Here is a 15,497-nt window from a genome sequence, read left to right on the forward strand (position 1 = left end):
TTATATTTCATGTATGAACTGCATTTTTTTCACTGATCTAGCCAGAGGTGAAGGACTCGGTGAGCAAATTCATGGCGTACGTACACATTAGCGTGAACAAGACCTCTAAAGACTACCTGGCCAACGAGCGGCGATACAACTACACCACACCCAAGTCCTTCCTGGAGCAGATCAAGCTGTACGGGAACCTGCTGGCGCTCAAGAAGAAAGACCTGACCTCCAAGATGGAGCGACTGGAAAATGGCTTGGAGAAGCTGAACAGTACGACAGCTCAGGTGTGTCTCTTTGTGTGCCTGTTCAAAATCAGGCCCTGATCTTGTAATGTCAATTAACTATAAACCCAGAATTACTCACTCAGCATAGCATAATAAATGACATGATAAATATTTAATCACTTACTGGCATTTATGATTATTTGGCTGCTTCCAGTAAAACCAAGCGAAAGCGATAGTTCTGGCATGTCATGTTAGTCAAGCTCGCATCAGCTGATCCACATCTGCCTATAGGGATGCAAAACCTATCACAGCACCCATATATAAGGTCCTTCAGTATTATCAGCAGCTTTCACATTGATCAATAGCTAATGAACCTCCTCCATCCCCAGCTCCTCCTCTTGTCCAGTCAGGATCGGTTTCTGATTCCCCTTTGAATCAGAGTAATTTCTGAAATATTTATATTAAATTATTAAACATTAAAGATATCTGCAATACATTTAATTTGGTTCTGTTCTGTTCACCCTGGGGGGGGGGGGGGTATTGCTGCTCTCCCTGCTCTCATCCACGCTAGACTGCATTGATGCGAAGGAAGTTCTTGCTCAGAACAGAATCACACCGCTAATCCAAACTGTTTGCTAAATGTAAGTCATCTTCGATGATATAGGTCCTGACAGAGCTAGTTGTTCTGTCATTGCTGTCCTTACAGTTAAACACTTTTATTGATTCTTTGTATTTAATTATTTGTACATAATAATGGTAGAGTGGAGGTGAAACTGATAAAACTAATTACAGTATATTACAGAAGGTAAAGCGGGACATGCATTAAAAGCATTGGAGTGAGTGCTTGCAGCTCAGCTATAAGATTCATTTCCATGCTATAAATTCATGTACCATTAGCTAATTTATGTTTTCAGTGCTCAGCATACATATTCTTCATTAATAGGTCCTCTTGAATGTAAATGAAACACATGCGCCTCATGTAAGGAGCCAGTAGGAGTCTGATGCAGTTCAGCTTTAATGTTTATGCTGCTGGTGTTTTATATTCGAGTGGCGTACGATGTGCTTTCAGTGTTACTGTTCCCAGCAAACATATTACTGTCCCTGTCATTCTCCCAACACCGCTAATGGAGCAAGTCTGTCAAAAACATCACCCGGTCAGCCTGCTGGCTTCTTCTATTGATCTATGATTACTGTGTTAGGAAAATGTCATTCTTTTCTGTAATGTGGTTTTATGGCCTACTGTATAATTTAAACATGTAAGGTGAGCAATACTATTACTGTTATTCAAACTTACTGTTGAGGATTTGATCCCATAACCCAGAGTACAGTAGATTTCAGCTCAGGTTTCTTTTTGGAACTGATTGATCGTACACCTTATTTGACCAGTTTTTGAGGGAATTTTTTTTTTGTCAATATTCACTGAAAAACTGAGGAGCATAAGCTCAGATCAATGAGGCCTTGTGCTAATTCATAAGAAATTTGGATAACACTTTACTTAAAGGTATTGTTCACCCAAAAATGAAAATTCGGTCATTAATTACTCAGCCTCATGTCGTTCCAAACCTGTGAGACCTTCATTTATCTTCAGAACACAAAGATATTAAGATATTTTTGATGAATCCAACACTTTAACAATTCTCCTCTGCATCACCCGGTGCCATTTTAGAGAGCATCACCAAGCATGTGGGTGGTGCTACTGAAGAACTGTTGAATAAAGTAATTGTTTTTTTTTTTTTTTTACTGATGTCCATACAATGTTTCAGTGCCTTGATCATGATTCATGGTAGTACCCTTGCTGTCTATGGGAGGGTCAGAAAGCTCTTGGGATTTCATCAAAAATATCTTAATTTGTGTTCCAATGATGAAAGAAGGCCTTACGGATTTGAAATGAAATGAGGGTGAGTAATTAAAATTAAAATTATGTCATTAATGACTCACCCTCATGTTGTTCCAAACCCGTAAGACCTCCGTTCATCTTCGGAACAGAGTTTAAGATATTTTAGATTTAGTCCGAGAGCTTTCAGTCCCTCCATTGAAACTGTGTACGGTATACTGTCCATGTCCAGAAAGGTAAGAAAAACACCATCAAAGTAGTCCATGTGACATCAGAGGGTCAGTTAGAATTTGTTGAAGCATCGAAAATATATTTTGGTCCAAAAATAGCAAAAACTACGACTTTATTCAGCATTGTCTTCTCTTCCGTGTCTGTTGTGAGCGTGTTCAAAACACTGCAGTTTGTGATATCCGGTTCGCGAACGAATCACTCGATGTAACCGGAGTCATTACTCTATAAATGACTTAAGCGGTTAACTTTTTTAATGTGGCTGACACTCCCTCTGAGTTAAAACAAACCAATATCCCAGAGTAATTCATTTACTCAAACAGTACACTGACTAAACTGCTGTGAAGAGAGAACTGAAGATGAACACAGAGCCGAGCCAGATAACAAACGAAAGATTGACTCGTTCTCGAGTCAAGAACCGTTTCTGTCAGACGCGTCTAATTCGAGAACCGAGGAGCTGATGATACTGTGCATGTGTGATTCAGTGTGAAGCAGACCGACACACAGAGCATCTGAACCGAACCGATTCTTTTGGTGATTGATTCTGAACTGATTCTGTGCTAATGTTATGAGCACGGGTAAACCGAAGGCTTGAATCAAGGGCAATCATCGCCAATGACGTCATTAAGTCAAGCACAAAAGACATCTCCTTATTAGCAATAATTGTGTTCTCAGCTACACTGTGCTAATTATTATGACTGAGACATTATAACTTATCTAATGTGTCCTTCTGTTTGAGCTGCTTTATGCTTCCTTACGTGTTAATCCCGCCGGTGCAGACCGGCTCAAACGCTCTTCTCAGGTAATGGCTTCAGCGCTTCGTCCCCGTCCCTCCACCCTTCAGTGGAAAAGCTATCAGAAAGCTCATTTGTGTGCTGAGATTGTGCTTGCAAGTGTCAGGAGGGGAAAATGTAAAGTCAGAATTCACACATACACGAGATATATCCGATAGTGCTGTTAGCGATCCTCGCCCACCAGAATAACCTCTTTACATTAGCGATGAGAGGAGAGTCGGCCTGGCTAGAAATCAAAATTAAAAGTAGCTGTTAACGAGGCAGAAAGTTTATTGATGTTGCTTTATTGAGGTGGGACCCTGTAACATGTAATTAGAGGAGAGCGGATATCAATTCAAGCTAGTTGGTCCCTGCCCACATTTGGGGGCGTAGGGGTGAATGTACCCGTTTTATAGCCACTCATTAAGCAGTTCATGTCTAAATGAGAATCTGCATTGTTTTTCTTTTGCTCAAGATAAGCATGTTTATGAAGATGACGGAGATCAGTCCAGCTTTGTGGTTGATGATAACAACAGCGTCTATTGTCTATTATCGAAGAGTCCTTTTGCCTTTTCATCTCAAACGGTCTCTTTGGAGATGATTTACAGTATTTTAACAATGCAATATTAGGCGCGTGCTCTTTGATGTGAACTTGTGAGGATGATCTGCTTTTTTCAACTGAAGAGGATCATTAGGTGTTTCATGTAGTTTGAGGAGCAGAGAGGGAGAAACTTCCACCAAGAGCCATAAGAGCGCTGTCTTACTGCGCTTTCTGGGCAATTAGTCCTCCTTCGTCTTTACCTCCTATTCATCAGTTTAATTACCCACATGATAGCAACTTGATTTTGTGGGTATTGCACGGTTTTGCTATCTGAGGGCAGTTCATCCCTGACGTCTCATTTTCTTAAGGCTAATCAGCTCATTTGGATTCTGGAGAAAGGAAACAGATTCGAGAGGAGTTTGCTTGGGATTGCTGTATTTGACTGTTTGTTTGCTTCACAAGCCACGTCGTGTTGCTTTGGATTGCGTCTGACAACAGTTTTCAGCTAATTGTGTATTTCACCCAGTTTTCTCTCCTGATTGGCTTTTCCCAGTTGGCCTCTGTTTGAATAAGTGCCAGCAGCTCAACCCAAACAGAAATAGTTTATTTAAAAAACGTTCAGCTGTCATATCTCTGTGAACAGCGCTTCTTCACAATCGAGTGATTGTCATTTATCAGTTAAATCTTTGAGCGCTCATTTCTCTGATAATATCACTAATAGGATTTAACAATGAGTGTAGAACAAAAACAAATAGGCTGTTATGCAGAACAACTGCTGATGCAATTAGCTGATAACGGCAAGTTCCCCAACAAACTTTAATAGGGAATAAACACAGCACATATGATGCCACTTTATAATAAGGTTCGACACATTACACATTAGGTATCATGAACAGTATTATTACAGCATTTTAGTTCTTATTATTTTTAAAATCCACATAAGCTGCAAATGGTCTGCATACACAACACATTTGAGAGAATTGCATAAGGCCTAAGAAATAAAATGTTGCAAATATGTATGCAAGTAGACTATTTATTTACAAACAGCTGTCATTTTCTGTGCTCCGTTGTTAAGAATCATCATGATTGTCCCGTGATTTCTTTGCTTCTGTATATTTTTCTCATGCAACAGCCCTGATTTTAAAAAGACAGCATAACCTGTCATGATGTTTCTTATTCATGGTTTCTGATAATGTTTGAAGTGGTCACCACCATTCGTTTCTTCAGTTACGCACTGTTGATGTTCTGTATGTACCGCATCCCAATACTCAGCTGTTTTTCTTTCTCTTAGGTGGACGATCTGAAGGCCAAGCTGGCGGCACAGGAAGTAGAGCTGAAGCTGAAGAACGAGAGCGCAGATAAACTGATCCAGGTTGTGGGTGTGGAGACGGAGAAGGTGGCGCGGGAGAAGGCGGTGGCTGATGAAGAGGAGCAGAAGGTGGCCTGCATCGCTGAGGAGGTGACGCGGAAACAGAGAGACTGTGAGGAGGACCTGGCTAAAGCAGAACCTGCGCTCATAGCGGCACAGGAGGCTCTGAACACTCTCAACAAGGTCTGATTTCCCCATACATTTGCATTATTGACAATGGATTTATATAGAATGCTATGTATAGAAGGTTTGCTGACTGTATGTATATCTTGTTTTGACTCTTGTCTTCAGAACAATCTGACGGAGCTGAAGTCTTTCGGCTCTCCTGTAGCCGCCGTGACAAACGTCACAGCCGCTGTGATGGTCCTCATGGCCCCCGGTGGGCGTGTTCCCAAGGACCGCAGCTGGAAGGCTGCTAAAGTCATGATGGCTAAGGTGGACGCCTTCCTCGACGCCTTGGTCAATTTCAAAAAGGAAAACATCCATGAGAACTGTCTCAAAGCCATCCAGCCTTACCTAGGGGACCCAGAATTCAGCCCTGAGCTGATAGCAGCCAAATCCAACGCGGCGGCCGGCCTCTGCTCCTGGGTCATCAACATTGTGAAGTTTTATGAGGTTTACTGCGAGGTTGAGCCTAAGAGACAAGCCCTGAGCAAAGCCGACGCCGAACTCGCTGCAGCGCAGGAAAAACTCTCCGTCATCAAGGCAAAAATCAATGTGAGTAGAGTTTTCTACTGTTCTGACTGCTTTATTAACACTGGAGAACGTGCAGATGAAGCACCTACAAATGAGTGAAAAACAAAGAAATTTGACTGGTTGAGCCAACTTTTTGATTAAACTTTTTTTAGTATGCATACAGCTTAAATGGCCTCATATTAACAGTGTTTGTTTGATCTTTTATTATATTAATTCATATGTCACACCACGGTTCTATTGAAATACTGAAGACAAAAGGTGGAAAGTGTTTTTTTTTTGTTTTTGTTTTGTTCATTTCAGATTTGCAGATATAAATAATTTTTCTTCCAAGTGGCTTGAGACTAAAACTTCATTATCCCTGTTTTGTCTTATAACATCCTCTGCCTGTGTTCTTCTCCTGACAGCAACTTAATGAGAATTTGGCGAAGCTGACGGCGAAGTTTGAGAAAGCCACAGCAGACAAGCTGCGGTGCCAACAGGAGGCTGAGACCACGGCACGCACCATCGCTCTCGCCAACCGCCTGGTGAGTCTCCAGCGCTGCATGCGTCAACACCACGTTACACCCAGAGCTGTTGCTTCCTGTCTTAATTAAGAAAAAAATAGATGAGCCAGCGAAACAGAAGAAAATTCTGAATAATAATTAAAATGCAGCAAACCCCCAGAATAAGTCATTTAAGCTGTCCGTTGAAGCATGCAGCAACACTAAGTCAGCAGGAAATCACACAAACAAACATGTGCAGCAGCGCTAGCTTTGCATGAAGTGCACTGGCTGGAGTTACTCATTAAAGCGATTGTTTGATCTGAGAATAACTGTGTGCTGAACAGCAGTGACCTGACCGTGTGTGAGGGGTTTAGTGTTGACCAGGGATTAAAGGCAGAGGTGGAAAGTAACGAATTACATTTACTCGCGTTACTGTAATTGAGTAGCTTTTTTGTGTACTTCTACTTTTTTAAGTATTTTTTTTAATCTGTAATTTTACTTTTACTTAAGTATATTTAGTTTGAAGTATTGTACTTCGCTACATTTTAAAACACATTAATTACTGAGTAAAAAAAAAAATCGCTCCCTAGAAGCTATGTCAGTAAATAATGGGCAGGAGGGCAAACTGGCGCTAAAATCACAAGAAAGATGCAGATGGTCAAAACAGGCGTTAGTGGTGCAGACACCGCTGAAAACGAAACCCCGTCATATTCTGAAGTTGAACTTGAAGGAAATGAAGTGAACCCCTGCCCATATTTATACTCTATTATGCTGTGTATGCTGTGCTTGCCTAGGGAGACCAAACTAGCAGTTTATAAAATCTCGACAAGACATCAACCCCACGTAATGTAAAAAAAAAAAAACAACGGTCAAATATGTACTATTGTGTATTATGTATTGTGTTAATCAGCTACAAGTCGGCTGACTCGATTTTCTTCTCATACATTCCCGCAGCGTCACAGTGCATTTCCCTAAAGAAGCCGAGCGACTTCAATGGGGCTTTCTTTGAACAGTTTTTTTCAGTGCTCCGAAGCTAGACGGTCATTGGATAAATGCTGCGATTATGTCCCGCCCACGGACGCTCATCGTCTCTGGAGGTGAATGAAGACTGGGCTTCCGCGTGATGATTGGAGGATCTGTCGATCTCCTTTTGACTGACAGCGATCTGCACCATAAGAAGTCGGTGAAGCTGTTTCACGCTCAGTCCCATGATCGCGGATTTCTCAAGTGTATTCGAAAGACAAACTGCGGCAATATTTCTTGATATTTGTAAAATGCAGAACCACCACAAAATTGAATTGGTAACTAAGATTGAAAATGTGCGCGCGCACGCACACACACACACACACACACACACACACACACACACACACACACACACACACTATAGCCATCTAGTGGTTAAAGTGATTTATTACAATTTTTAAACTGAATTTCCCCAAAAATGGGCAAAAATCTTACATTAAACCTTATAAAATTATCCATGGTATCCCCATGTATGAAAGTTAGAAATCTGGGTCTTTTATGAAGTGAATTTTACCTGAAATGCTTTTTTCTTTTTTTGTAAAAAAAAAAAAAGCCTATTTAAATAAATATTTATTTATTTATAGAAATGTAAAAGATTTAAATCCTCCAAAAACTGTACAAAGTTTAGTAAAAACATAAATGAACAGAGTAAAATTATATTTGTAAAAAATTTAAATATTTTACTATTACAAAATGAAATGTTATTGTCTGGGGTCAAAAAGACCCCGAGTGTCACTACAAATGAAGACCATCAGAGGGTTATAATGTAGGCCGAAAATGAGCTTCCCCTCTTTGAAAGACCAGCAGCCGCCAATGATATATATATATATATATATATATTTATATATTTATATTTATTAAATATATATTTATATTTATATATATATATTTATATATATATATATTTATATATATATATATATATATATATATATATATATTTTTTTTTTTTTTACAACAGGACAGCAAACTAAGAGACTTGCATTTTAGACACCATATTGCCGGTTTTTGCTCTATTTCTACAACAAAAATTTATTCCAAACACAGCCACCAAAGCAAAATTTTGCATCTCTGAGCAACATGACAGTGTTTCGTTTCTGAATGAATCAACCTTTTAAATGATTTGGTTCAATCGCAATGACTCACTTATTAACAGTGACTTGCTGACACATACTGGCCATTTTAATTTCACATTTAAAGTATCTTTTGATTTTTTTTTTTTTATAATTAAGTTTTTATAATTTCAAATGAGCATTCAACATTTTATGTCTGGCATATCAAAACATTATTCATGCATTTGTAACTGCAGGTTAAATGCATTCTTGTCCTGCACTAAACAGTGTAATACATCTAAATGCCACGTCCGATGAAGCTTTTGCATTTCCTCTGTATTGAAAAGATGAGTTTGTTGATAATGATTTGCCTGGTAACAGCCCAAATGTTTTATTATTCTAAATAACTGATTCCTTTAATTAAAAACAACTAGTTTGAGATTAATAGACCTATCCCAGGGGTGTCAAACTCAGTTCCTGGAGGGCCGTAGCCCTCCAGAGTTTAGTTCTAACCCTGCTCCAGCACACATATCATGTAGTTTTCAAATAAACCTAAATTATTAGATTAGCTGGATCAGGTGTGTTTAATTAGGGTTATATCTAAACTGTGCAGTACTGTGGCCCTCCAGGAACTGAGTTTGACAACCTTGGCCTGTCCCATTTTTGACTCCCTCCCACTGTTAAAATGTAACTAAGTAATTTTTACTCTGAGTAAATTTTAAATGAGCTACTTTTTACTTTTACTTGAGTTGATTTTTTAGACTGGTACTTTTACTTGTACTTAAGTAAAATTTCATTAATGTAATGGTACTTTTACTTGAGTAGAATATTTTTGTACTCTTTCCACCTCTGATTAAAGGTCAAGTACGTCATTTCCACACTGTGGGCTGCAGACACAATCACGCAAATAATGCTGCTTTTCAAAATAGGTTGTTGCCAGAGGTGGAAAGTAACGAATTACATTTACTCGCGTTACTGTAATTGAGTAGCTTTTTTGTGTACATCTACTTTTTTAAGTATTTTTTTTAATCTGTAATTTTACTTTTACTTAAGTATATTTTGTTTGAAGTATTGTACTTCGCTACATTTTAAAACACATTAATTACTGAGTAAAAAAAAAATCGCTCCTTGGAAGCTATGTCAGTAAATAATGGGCAGGAGGGCAAACTGGCGCTAAAATCACAAGAAAGATGCAGACGGACAAAACAGGCGTTAGTGGTGCAGACACCGCTGAAAACGAAACCCCGTCATATTCTGAAGTTGAACTCGAAGGAAATGAAGTGAACCCCTGCCCATATTTATACTCTATTATGCTGTGTATGCTGTGCTTGCCTAGGGAGACCAAACTAGCAGTTTATAAAATCTCGACAAGACATCAACCCCACGTAAGCATATAGAGGTGAGCTAAATAATTGCGTCATTGCATTGGTGGTTAAAATGATGCTTTGACATTTTAGCAAGAGGTTTTGCACAAATTAGCCAAAAAGACTGGTGCGGAGTGTGCGATATATATCGTCTGCGATAATATCATAATTGTTGTTTTAATGATGTACGCGCGCATTTAGAGTGTTCTTTCACTGTGTGATTCAGTCTGTTGAAATGCATTTTGAATGAAATCAATCAAAATCATTTAGAATCAAAATCACACAAAGAATGCTGTCTTTTCCTCTAAAAATCATAATCTCACACACACACACACACATATATATATATATATATATATATATATATATATATATATATATAGATCAGTGGGGATTTCTTTAAGACTGCAAGGGAAGCTCAGCTTCCCCTCTAATGTAAAAAAAAAAAACAAAAAAACGGTCAAATATGTACTATTGTGTATTATGTATTGTGTTAATCAGCTACATGTCGGCTGACTCGATTTTCTTCTCATACATTCCCGTAGCGTCACACTGCATTTCCCTGTTGAAGCCGAGCGTCCATTGACTTCGACGGGGCTGCTTTGAACAGTTTTTTTCAGTGCTCCGAAGCTAGACGGTCATTGGATAAATGCTGCGATTATGTCCCGCCCACGGACGCTCAGCGTCTCTGGAGGTGAATGAGGACTGGGCTTCCGCGTGATGATTGGAGGATCTGTCGATCTCCTTTTGACTGACAGCGGTCTGCACTATAAGAAGTCGGTGAAGCTGTTTCACGCTCAGTCCCATGATCGCTGATTGTGTATTCGAAAGACAAACTGCTGCAATATTTCTTGATATTTGTAAAATGCAGAACCACCACAAAATTGAATTGGTAACTAAGACAGATTTAAAATGTGCGCGCACACACACACACACACACACACACACTATAGCCATCTAGTGGTTAAAGTGATTTATTAAAATTTTTAAGCTGATTTTCCCCCAAAATGGGCAAAAATCTTACATTAAACCTTATAAAATTATCCATGGTATCCCCATGTATGAAAGTTAGAAATCTGGGTCTTTTATGAAGTGATTTTTACCTGAAATGCTTTTTTCTTTTTTTGTAAAAAAAAAAAGCCTATTTAAATAAATATTTATTTATTTATAAAAATTTAAAAGATTTAAATCCTCCAAAAACTGTTCAAAGTTTAGTAAAAACCTAAATGAACAGAGTAAAATTATATTTGAAAAAATTTAAATATTTTACTATTACAAAATGAAATGTTATTGTCTGGGGTCAAAAAGACCCCGAGTGTCACTACAAATGAAGACCATCAGAGGGTTATAATGTAGACCGAAAATGAGCTTCCCCTCTTTGAAAGACCAGCAGCCGCCACTGATATATATATATATATATATATATATATATATATATATATATATATATATATATATATATATTTATATATATATATATATATATATATATATTTTTTTTTTTACAACAGGACAGTAAACTAAGAGACTTGCGTTTTAGACACCATATTGCCGGTTTTTGCTCTATTTCTACAACAAAAATTTATTCCAAACACAGCCACCAAAGCAAAATTTTGCATCTCTGAGCAACATGACAGTGTTTCGTTTCTGAATGAATCAACCGTTTAAATGATTTGGTTCAATCGCAATGACTCACTTATTAACAGTGACTTGCTGACACATACTGGCCATTTTAATTTCACATTTAAAGTATCTTTTGATTTTTTTTTGTAGAATTAAGTTTTTATCATTTCAAATGAGTATTCAACATTTTATGTCTGGCATATCAAAACATTATTCATGCATTTGTAACTGCAGGTTAAATGCATTCTTGTCCTGCACTAAACAGTGTAATACATCTAAATGCCACGTCCGATGAAGCTTTTGCATTTCCTCTGCATTAAAAGATGAGTTTGTTGATACTGATTTGCCAGATAACAGCCCAAATGTTTTATTATTCTTAATAACTGATTCCTTTAATTAAAAACTACTAGTTTGAGATTAATAGGCCTATCCCAGGGGTGTCAAACTCAGTTCCTGGAGGGTCATAGCCATAGATTAGTTCTAACCCTGCTCCAGCACACATATCATGTAGTTTTCAAAAAAACCTAAATGATTAGATTAGCTGGATCAGGTGTGTTTAACTAGGGTTAAATCTAAACTGTGCAGTACTGTGGCCCTGCAGGAACTGAGTTTGACAACCTTGGCCTGTCCCATTTTTGACTCCCTCCCACTGTTAAAATGTAACTAAGTAATTTTTACTCTGAGTAAATTTTAAATGAGCTACTTTTTACTTTTAATTTTTCACGTTTGTTTTGCATTCGCAAGTCTTGGTTAAAGCTTGTAAGATGTGAATCAATCCACCCAGCTATGAGGAGGATCACAACAGTACAGACTTTGATTTGAAGCAGAAAAAAGTGTTCTGAAGCAGGAAAATCAGACAAACAGACAAATGTGAGCTACAATCCCATAAAGCATTGCAAATTACATAATATGCAAATGATATCAAATAAAAATTGTACTATACATTTGAAGTTTTTGCTAAATATGAAGAAATATTTTAATATTTTGAGAGCGAATGGAACCAATTCAATTTGTCATTTATGGAAGTGGGTGGAGCTAAATATCTCATTTTGCTTGCTGCTACTTTCTGATTGGTGTAATTTTCGCAATGTAAACCTTTACAAAATTTCACAATGGAATGTAGTTTTTCACACTGAATTCCTCTATTAACCTAGATTTTATTTGTATAGGGTCATGAAACCCCAGACTAGATTTTAGCAAAGGTGTTTGTGTTGCACAGCATAGAAGACAATGTTAGCATCCAATAATTTTAACTGTTGGAGAAAACTGGTTAATTTTAAGCTTTTTTTGCACTATTTTCATCTTCTGGGTTTAAAATCTACATTGTGTTGACATCACAATTTGTGACGTAGCAATGGACTATAGTGCATTGATAAATTATTCATGAGACTGCATTCTTATTCTTATCCTATAAGAAGATAAATGATGCCAAGTGCAAATGGCCGTGCATTTACAGTATTTGTGATGAGAGCGAAATGAAACGCGAAGCTGTGTGTGTTTTCTGTCTCGCCTCTTCCCACTTTTTTAGCATTTTTTAAAACTGTGGTGAGAACTAACCAGTGCTGAAACAAGGGGTTTCATGAGAAAGTTGAATTAATGCGAACTGATGGATTCAACAAAAGCATATGCAATTGATTAATGACCTCAAAGCCCACAACATATCCGTTTTTAAAGTTTTATCAGTTTTTGTTAAAAATCTATTTCTCTATGGACAAGATGAATGGAGTTCTGCTTCCAGAACCAACTGTAGCACTCGATGGTGATCATGTCAGCATTGTGCCAGAGTGACGAAACTCTTTCCAGACATATATGCTTGTTAGAATTTCTGTGATTCTGAGTTTCCAGCAAAAAGAGAAACAGCTCTTGCTTTTGTGAACACGTCGTTTACTTTAATATAATATATATTTATTTCTTTACTTAGAACTTGTTTTTGTGAGTGTTTTGAATGATATTGTCAGACTCATAGAGTTGTGTGTATTCAGGTTGGAGGTCTGGCATCGGAGAACGTGCGCTGGGCAGAGGCGGTGAAGAGCTTCAGGCATCAGGAGAGCACTCTCTGTGGAGACGTGCTTCTCATCACTGCCTTCATCTCCTATCTGGGCTATTTCACCAAACGTTACCGCCTGGAGCTGATGGACAACAGCTGGAGGCCGTACCTGAGCCAGCTCAAGGTCTGTCCCACCAGCAATGCTAAAAACTGAGATTTTAAGATGTTTAAGGTTGACAGAGTAAGAGATCATGTGTTTGATTAAGGCCAGTGTGGCTTTCACCTGAAATCTAAAGCATAGCCTGTTGAAAAACCCGGCATATTCTTGTTAGTATGTTTTGAAGCATGGCAGCTGGTTATGAGCTGGTTTAAGCTGGTCATGTCCTGGTCCTAAACAACCAGCCCCTGCTCAGGACAAGTTTATAACCAGCTGACATGCTTTAATATGTAATAATATGTTTTTATTTTCAACAGCGTAGTTGATTCCTCTGTTAATCTGTGTCATTTGTGATTTGTGAGGGTTCAGTCGATGAGTGCTGTTCTTGCAGGTGCCGATCCCGGTGACTCCGGGTCTGGATCCACTGACCATGCTGACGGATGACGCTGACATCGCAACCTGGCAGAACGAGGGTCTGCCGGCGGACCGAATGTCGACTGAAAACGCCACCATCCTCACCAGCTGCGAACGATGGCCGCTCATGGTGGATCCACAGCTGCAGGGGATCAAATGGATCAAAAACAAATATGGAGAAGAGCTGCGAATCATCAGGATTGGACAGAGAGGGTAGAACACACATTATGTCTGCATACACACCATATCTGCTTATCTTGATTCGTTACTGATGCGTATGTGTGTGTGTGTGTGCTAATGCAGATATCTGGACTCCATTGAGAGAGCGTTATCTGTTGGAGAAGTCGTCCTCATTGAGAATTTGGAGGAGGCGGTGGATCCAGTGCTCGGTCCGCTACTCGGACGTGAAACCATAAAGAAAGGACGGTGAGAGCATTATAATATAGTTATTAGTCATGTTTGACATTATATATGGTGGTAAAATGTGACCCAAGCCTCTTCAAACATATTTTATAGCAAAACACCACAGGTGAATTATATTAACCTTGCTGATAAATCACAGTACATTAAAGGGCTCATCGGATGTCCATTTTCCGCAAATTGATATGATTCTTTAAGGTCTTAATGAAAAGTCTACCATTGAGAAATTTGAACCAAAGTATGTTTGTGTAAAACAACACCCTTTTTACCCTGTCAAAAACAGCTCTGTTCACAGCAAGCCATTTCAGTGCATTCCTCTTTAAATGGTAACGAGCTCTGCTCACCCCGCCCCTCTCTTCCCCCCTCTCATGAGACTGTAAACTTTAGCCGCATTTAGCTGCGGAATTTGCTAACCAGCACATTATAAGGAAAGGCGATTTTTCAAAGTCATAAAAAAAGTATACTCACTTTATCTGTAGGTGAAACTGGATCACGAATGATTCGCATGAACCTAAACACATTTAGGTAGATCGGGGAGTGCATTACCATCAAAAACGTAATCCACTGCGTCTTCAGTGGCTCAGATGTCGTGAGTAAATGACAACTGCTATGTTCATTATTCATACAACAACAAAACACCTCAAGATGTTCTTGTCTACATCTGCTCCAGCGCTGAAACAATGTTGTATTGTGTACAGCTCATTCAGGGCTGGTCTACGGTACAGTAAGACGGCTGTGTCAATCAACAATCGTAGGAGGGGCCTGTGCAGAACTACGTCACTCTGCCAAGAATCTCAAAACAGCCTGATCTGAGAAAGTAATCATTATTATTGGGGAATTTAAAGAAGCACTGGATGGATTTTTATCATTATAGGGTGGATGTGTACACACACTGCCAACACACATTTCAGTTCAAACACCATGCAAATTAGATATTTGAAGGGTTAGTTCACCCCAAAATGAAAATTATGTAATTAATTACTCACCCTCATGTTGTTCGAAACATGTAGTAAAATGTAGTAAATACATCGGTAAAACAGTCCATGTGACATCGGTTGCTCAACTTCAGTTTTGTGATACTTCAAGAATTTTGCGCAAAGAAAACAAAAATAACACAATTTACTCAAACATTCTTCTCCCTCGATTTATGTCTTCAGCCATTTTAGAGAGTATTACAATGCATAAGCACGCTTTCCCCTAAGCGTAAACAATGCTTATTACGCAGTTACGTTCATGCGCATGCTTTTCACCTGAATGTAAAAAACTCTGATTACGTCCAATACGCTTGTTAAGTCTGACGTCACGTGTCACCGCTT

The 15,497-nt window shown here is 38.6% G+C and overlaps 1 protein-coding gene across 1 annotated transcript in view; it reads left to right on the plus strand.

Moving 5' to 3' along the window:
* The window catches only part of dnah9 (dynein, axonemal, heavy chain 9), a 105,773-nt gene that overhangs the window by 62,826 nt on the left and 27,450 nt on the right, over positions 1-15,497 (plus strand). Inside the window, exons 48-54 of the mRNA XM_059531710.1 lie at positions 42-275; positions 4,883-5,143; positions 5,252-5,677; positions 6,061-6,180; positions 13,186-13,374; positions 13,739-13,974; positions 14,065-14,187. Coding sequence (XP_059387693.1) covers positions 42-275; positions 4,883-5,143; positions 5,252-5,677; positions 6,061-6,180; positions 13,186-13,374; positions 13,739-13,974; positions 14,065-14,187 — 1,589 coding nt within the window. The remainder of the gene's footprint in view (positions 1-41; positions 276-4,882; positions 5,144-5,251; positions 5,678-6,060; positions 6,181-13,185; positions 13,375-13,738; positions 13,975-14,064; positions 14,188-15,497) is intronic.

This window comes from Carassius carassius, chromosome 40 (genome assembly GCF_963082965.1).
Source record: "Carassius carassius chromosome 40, fCarCar2.1, whole genome shotgun sequence".
In the NCBI taxonomy this organism is placed as follows: domain Eukaryota; kingdom Metazoa; phylum Chordata; class Actinopteri; order Cypriniformes; family Cyprinidae; genus Carassius; species Carassius carassius.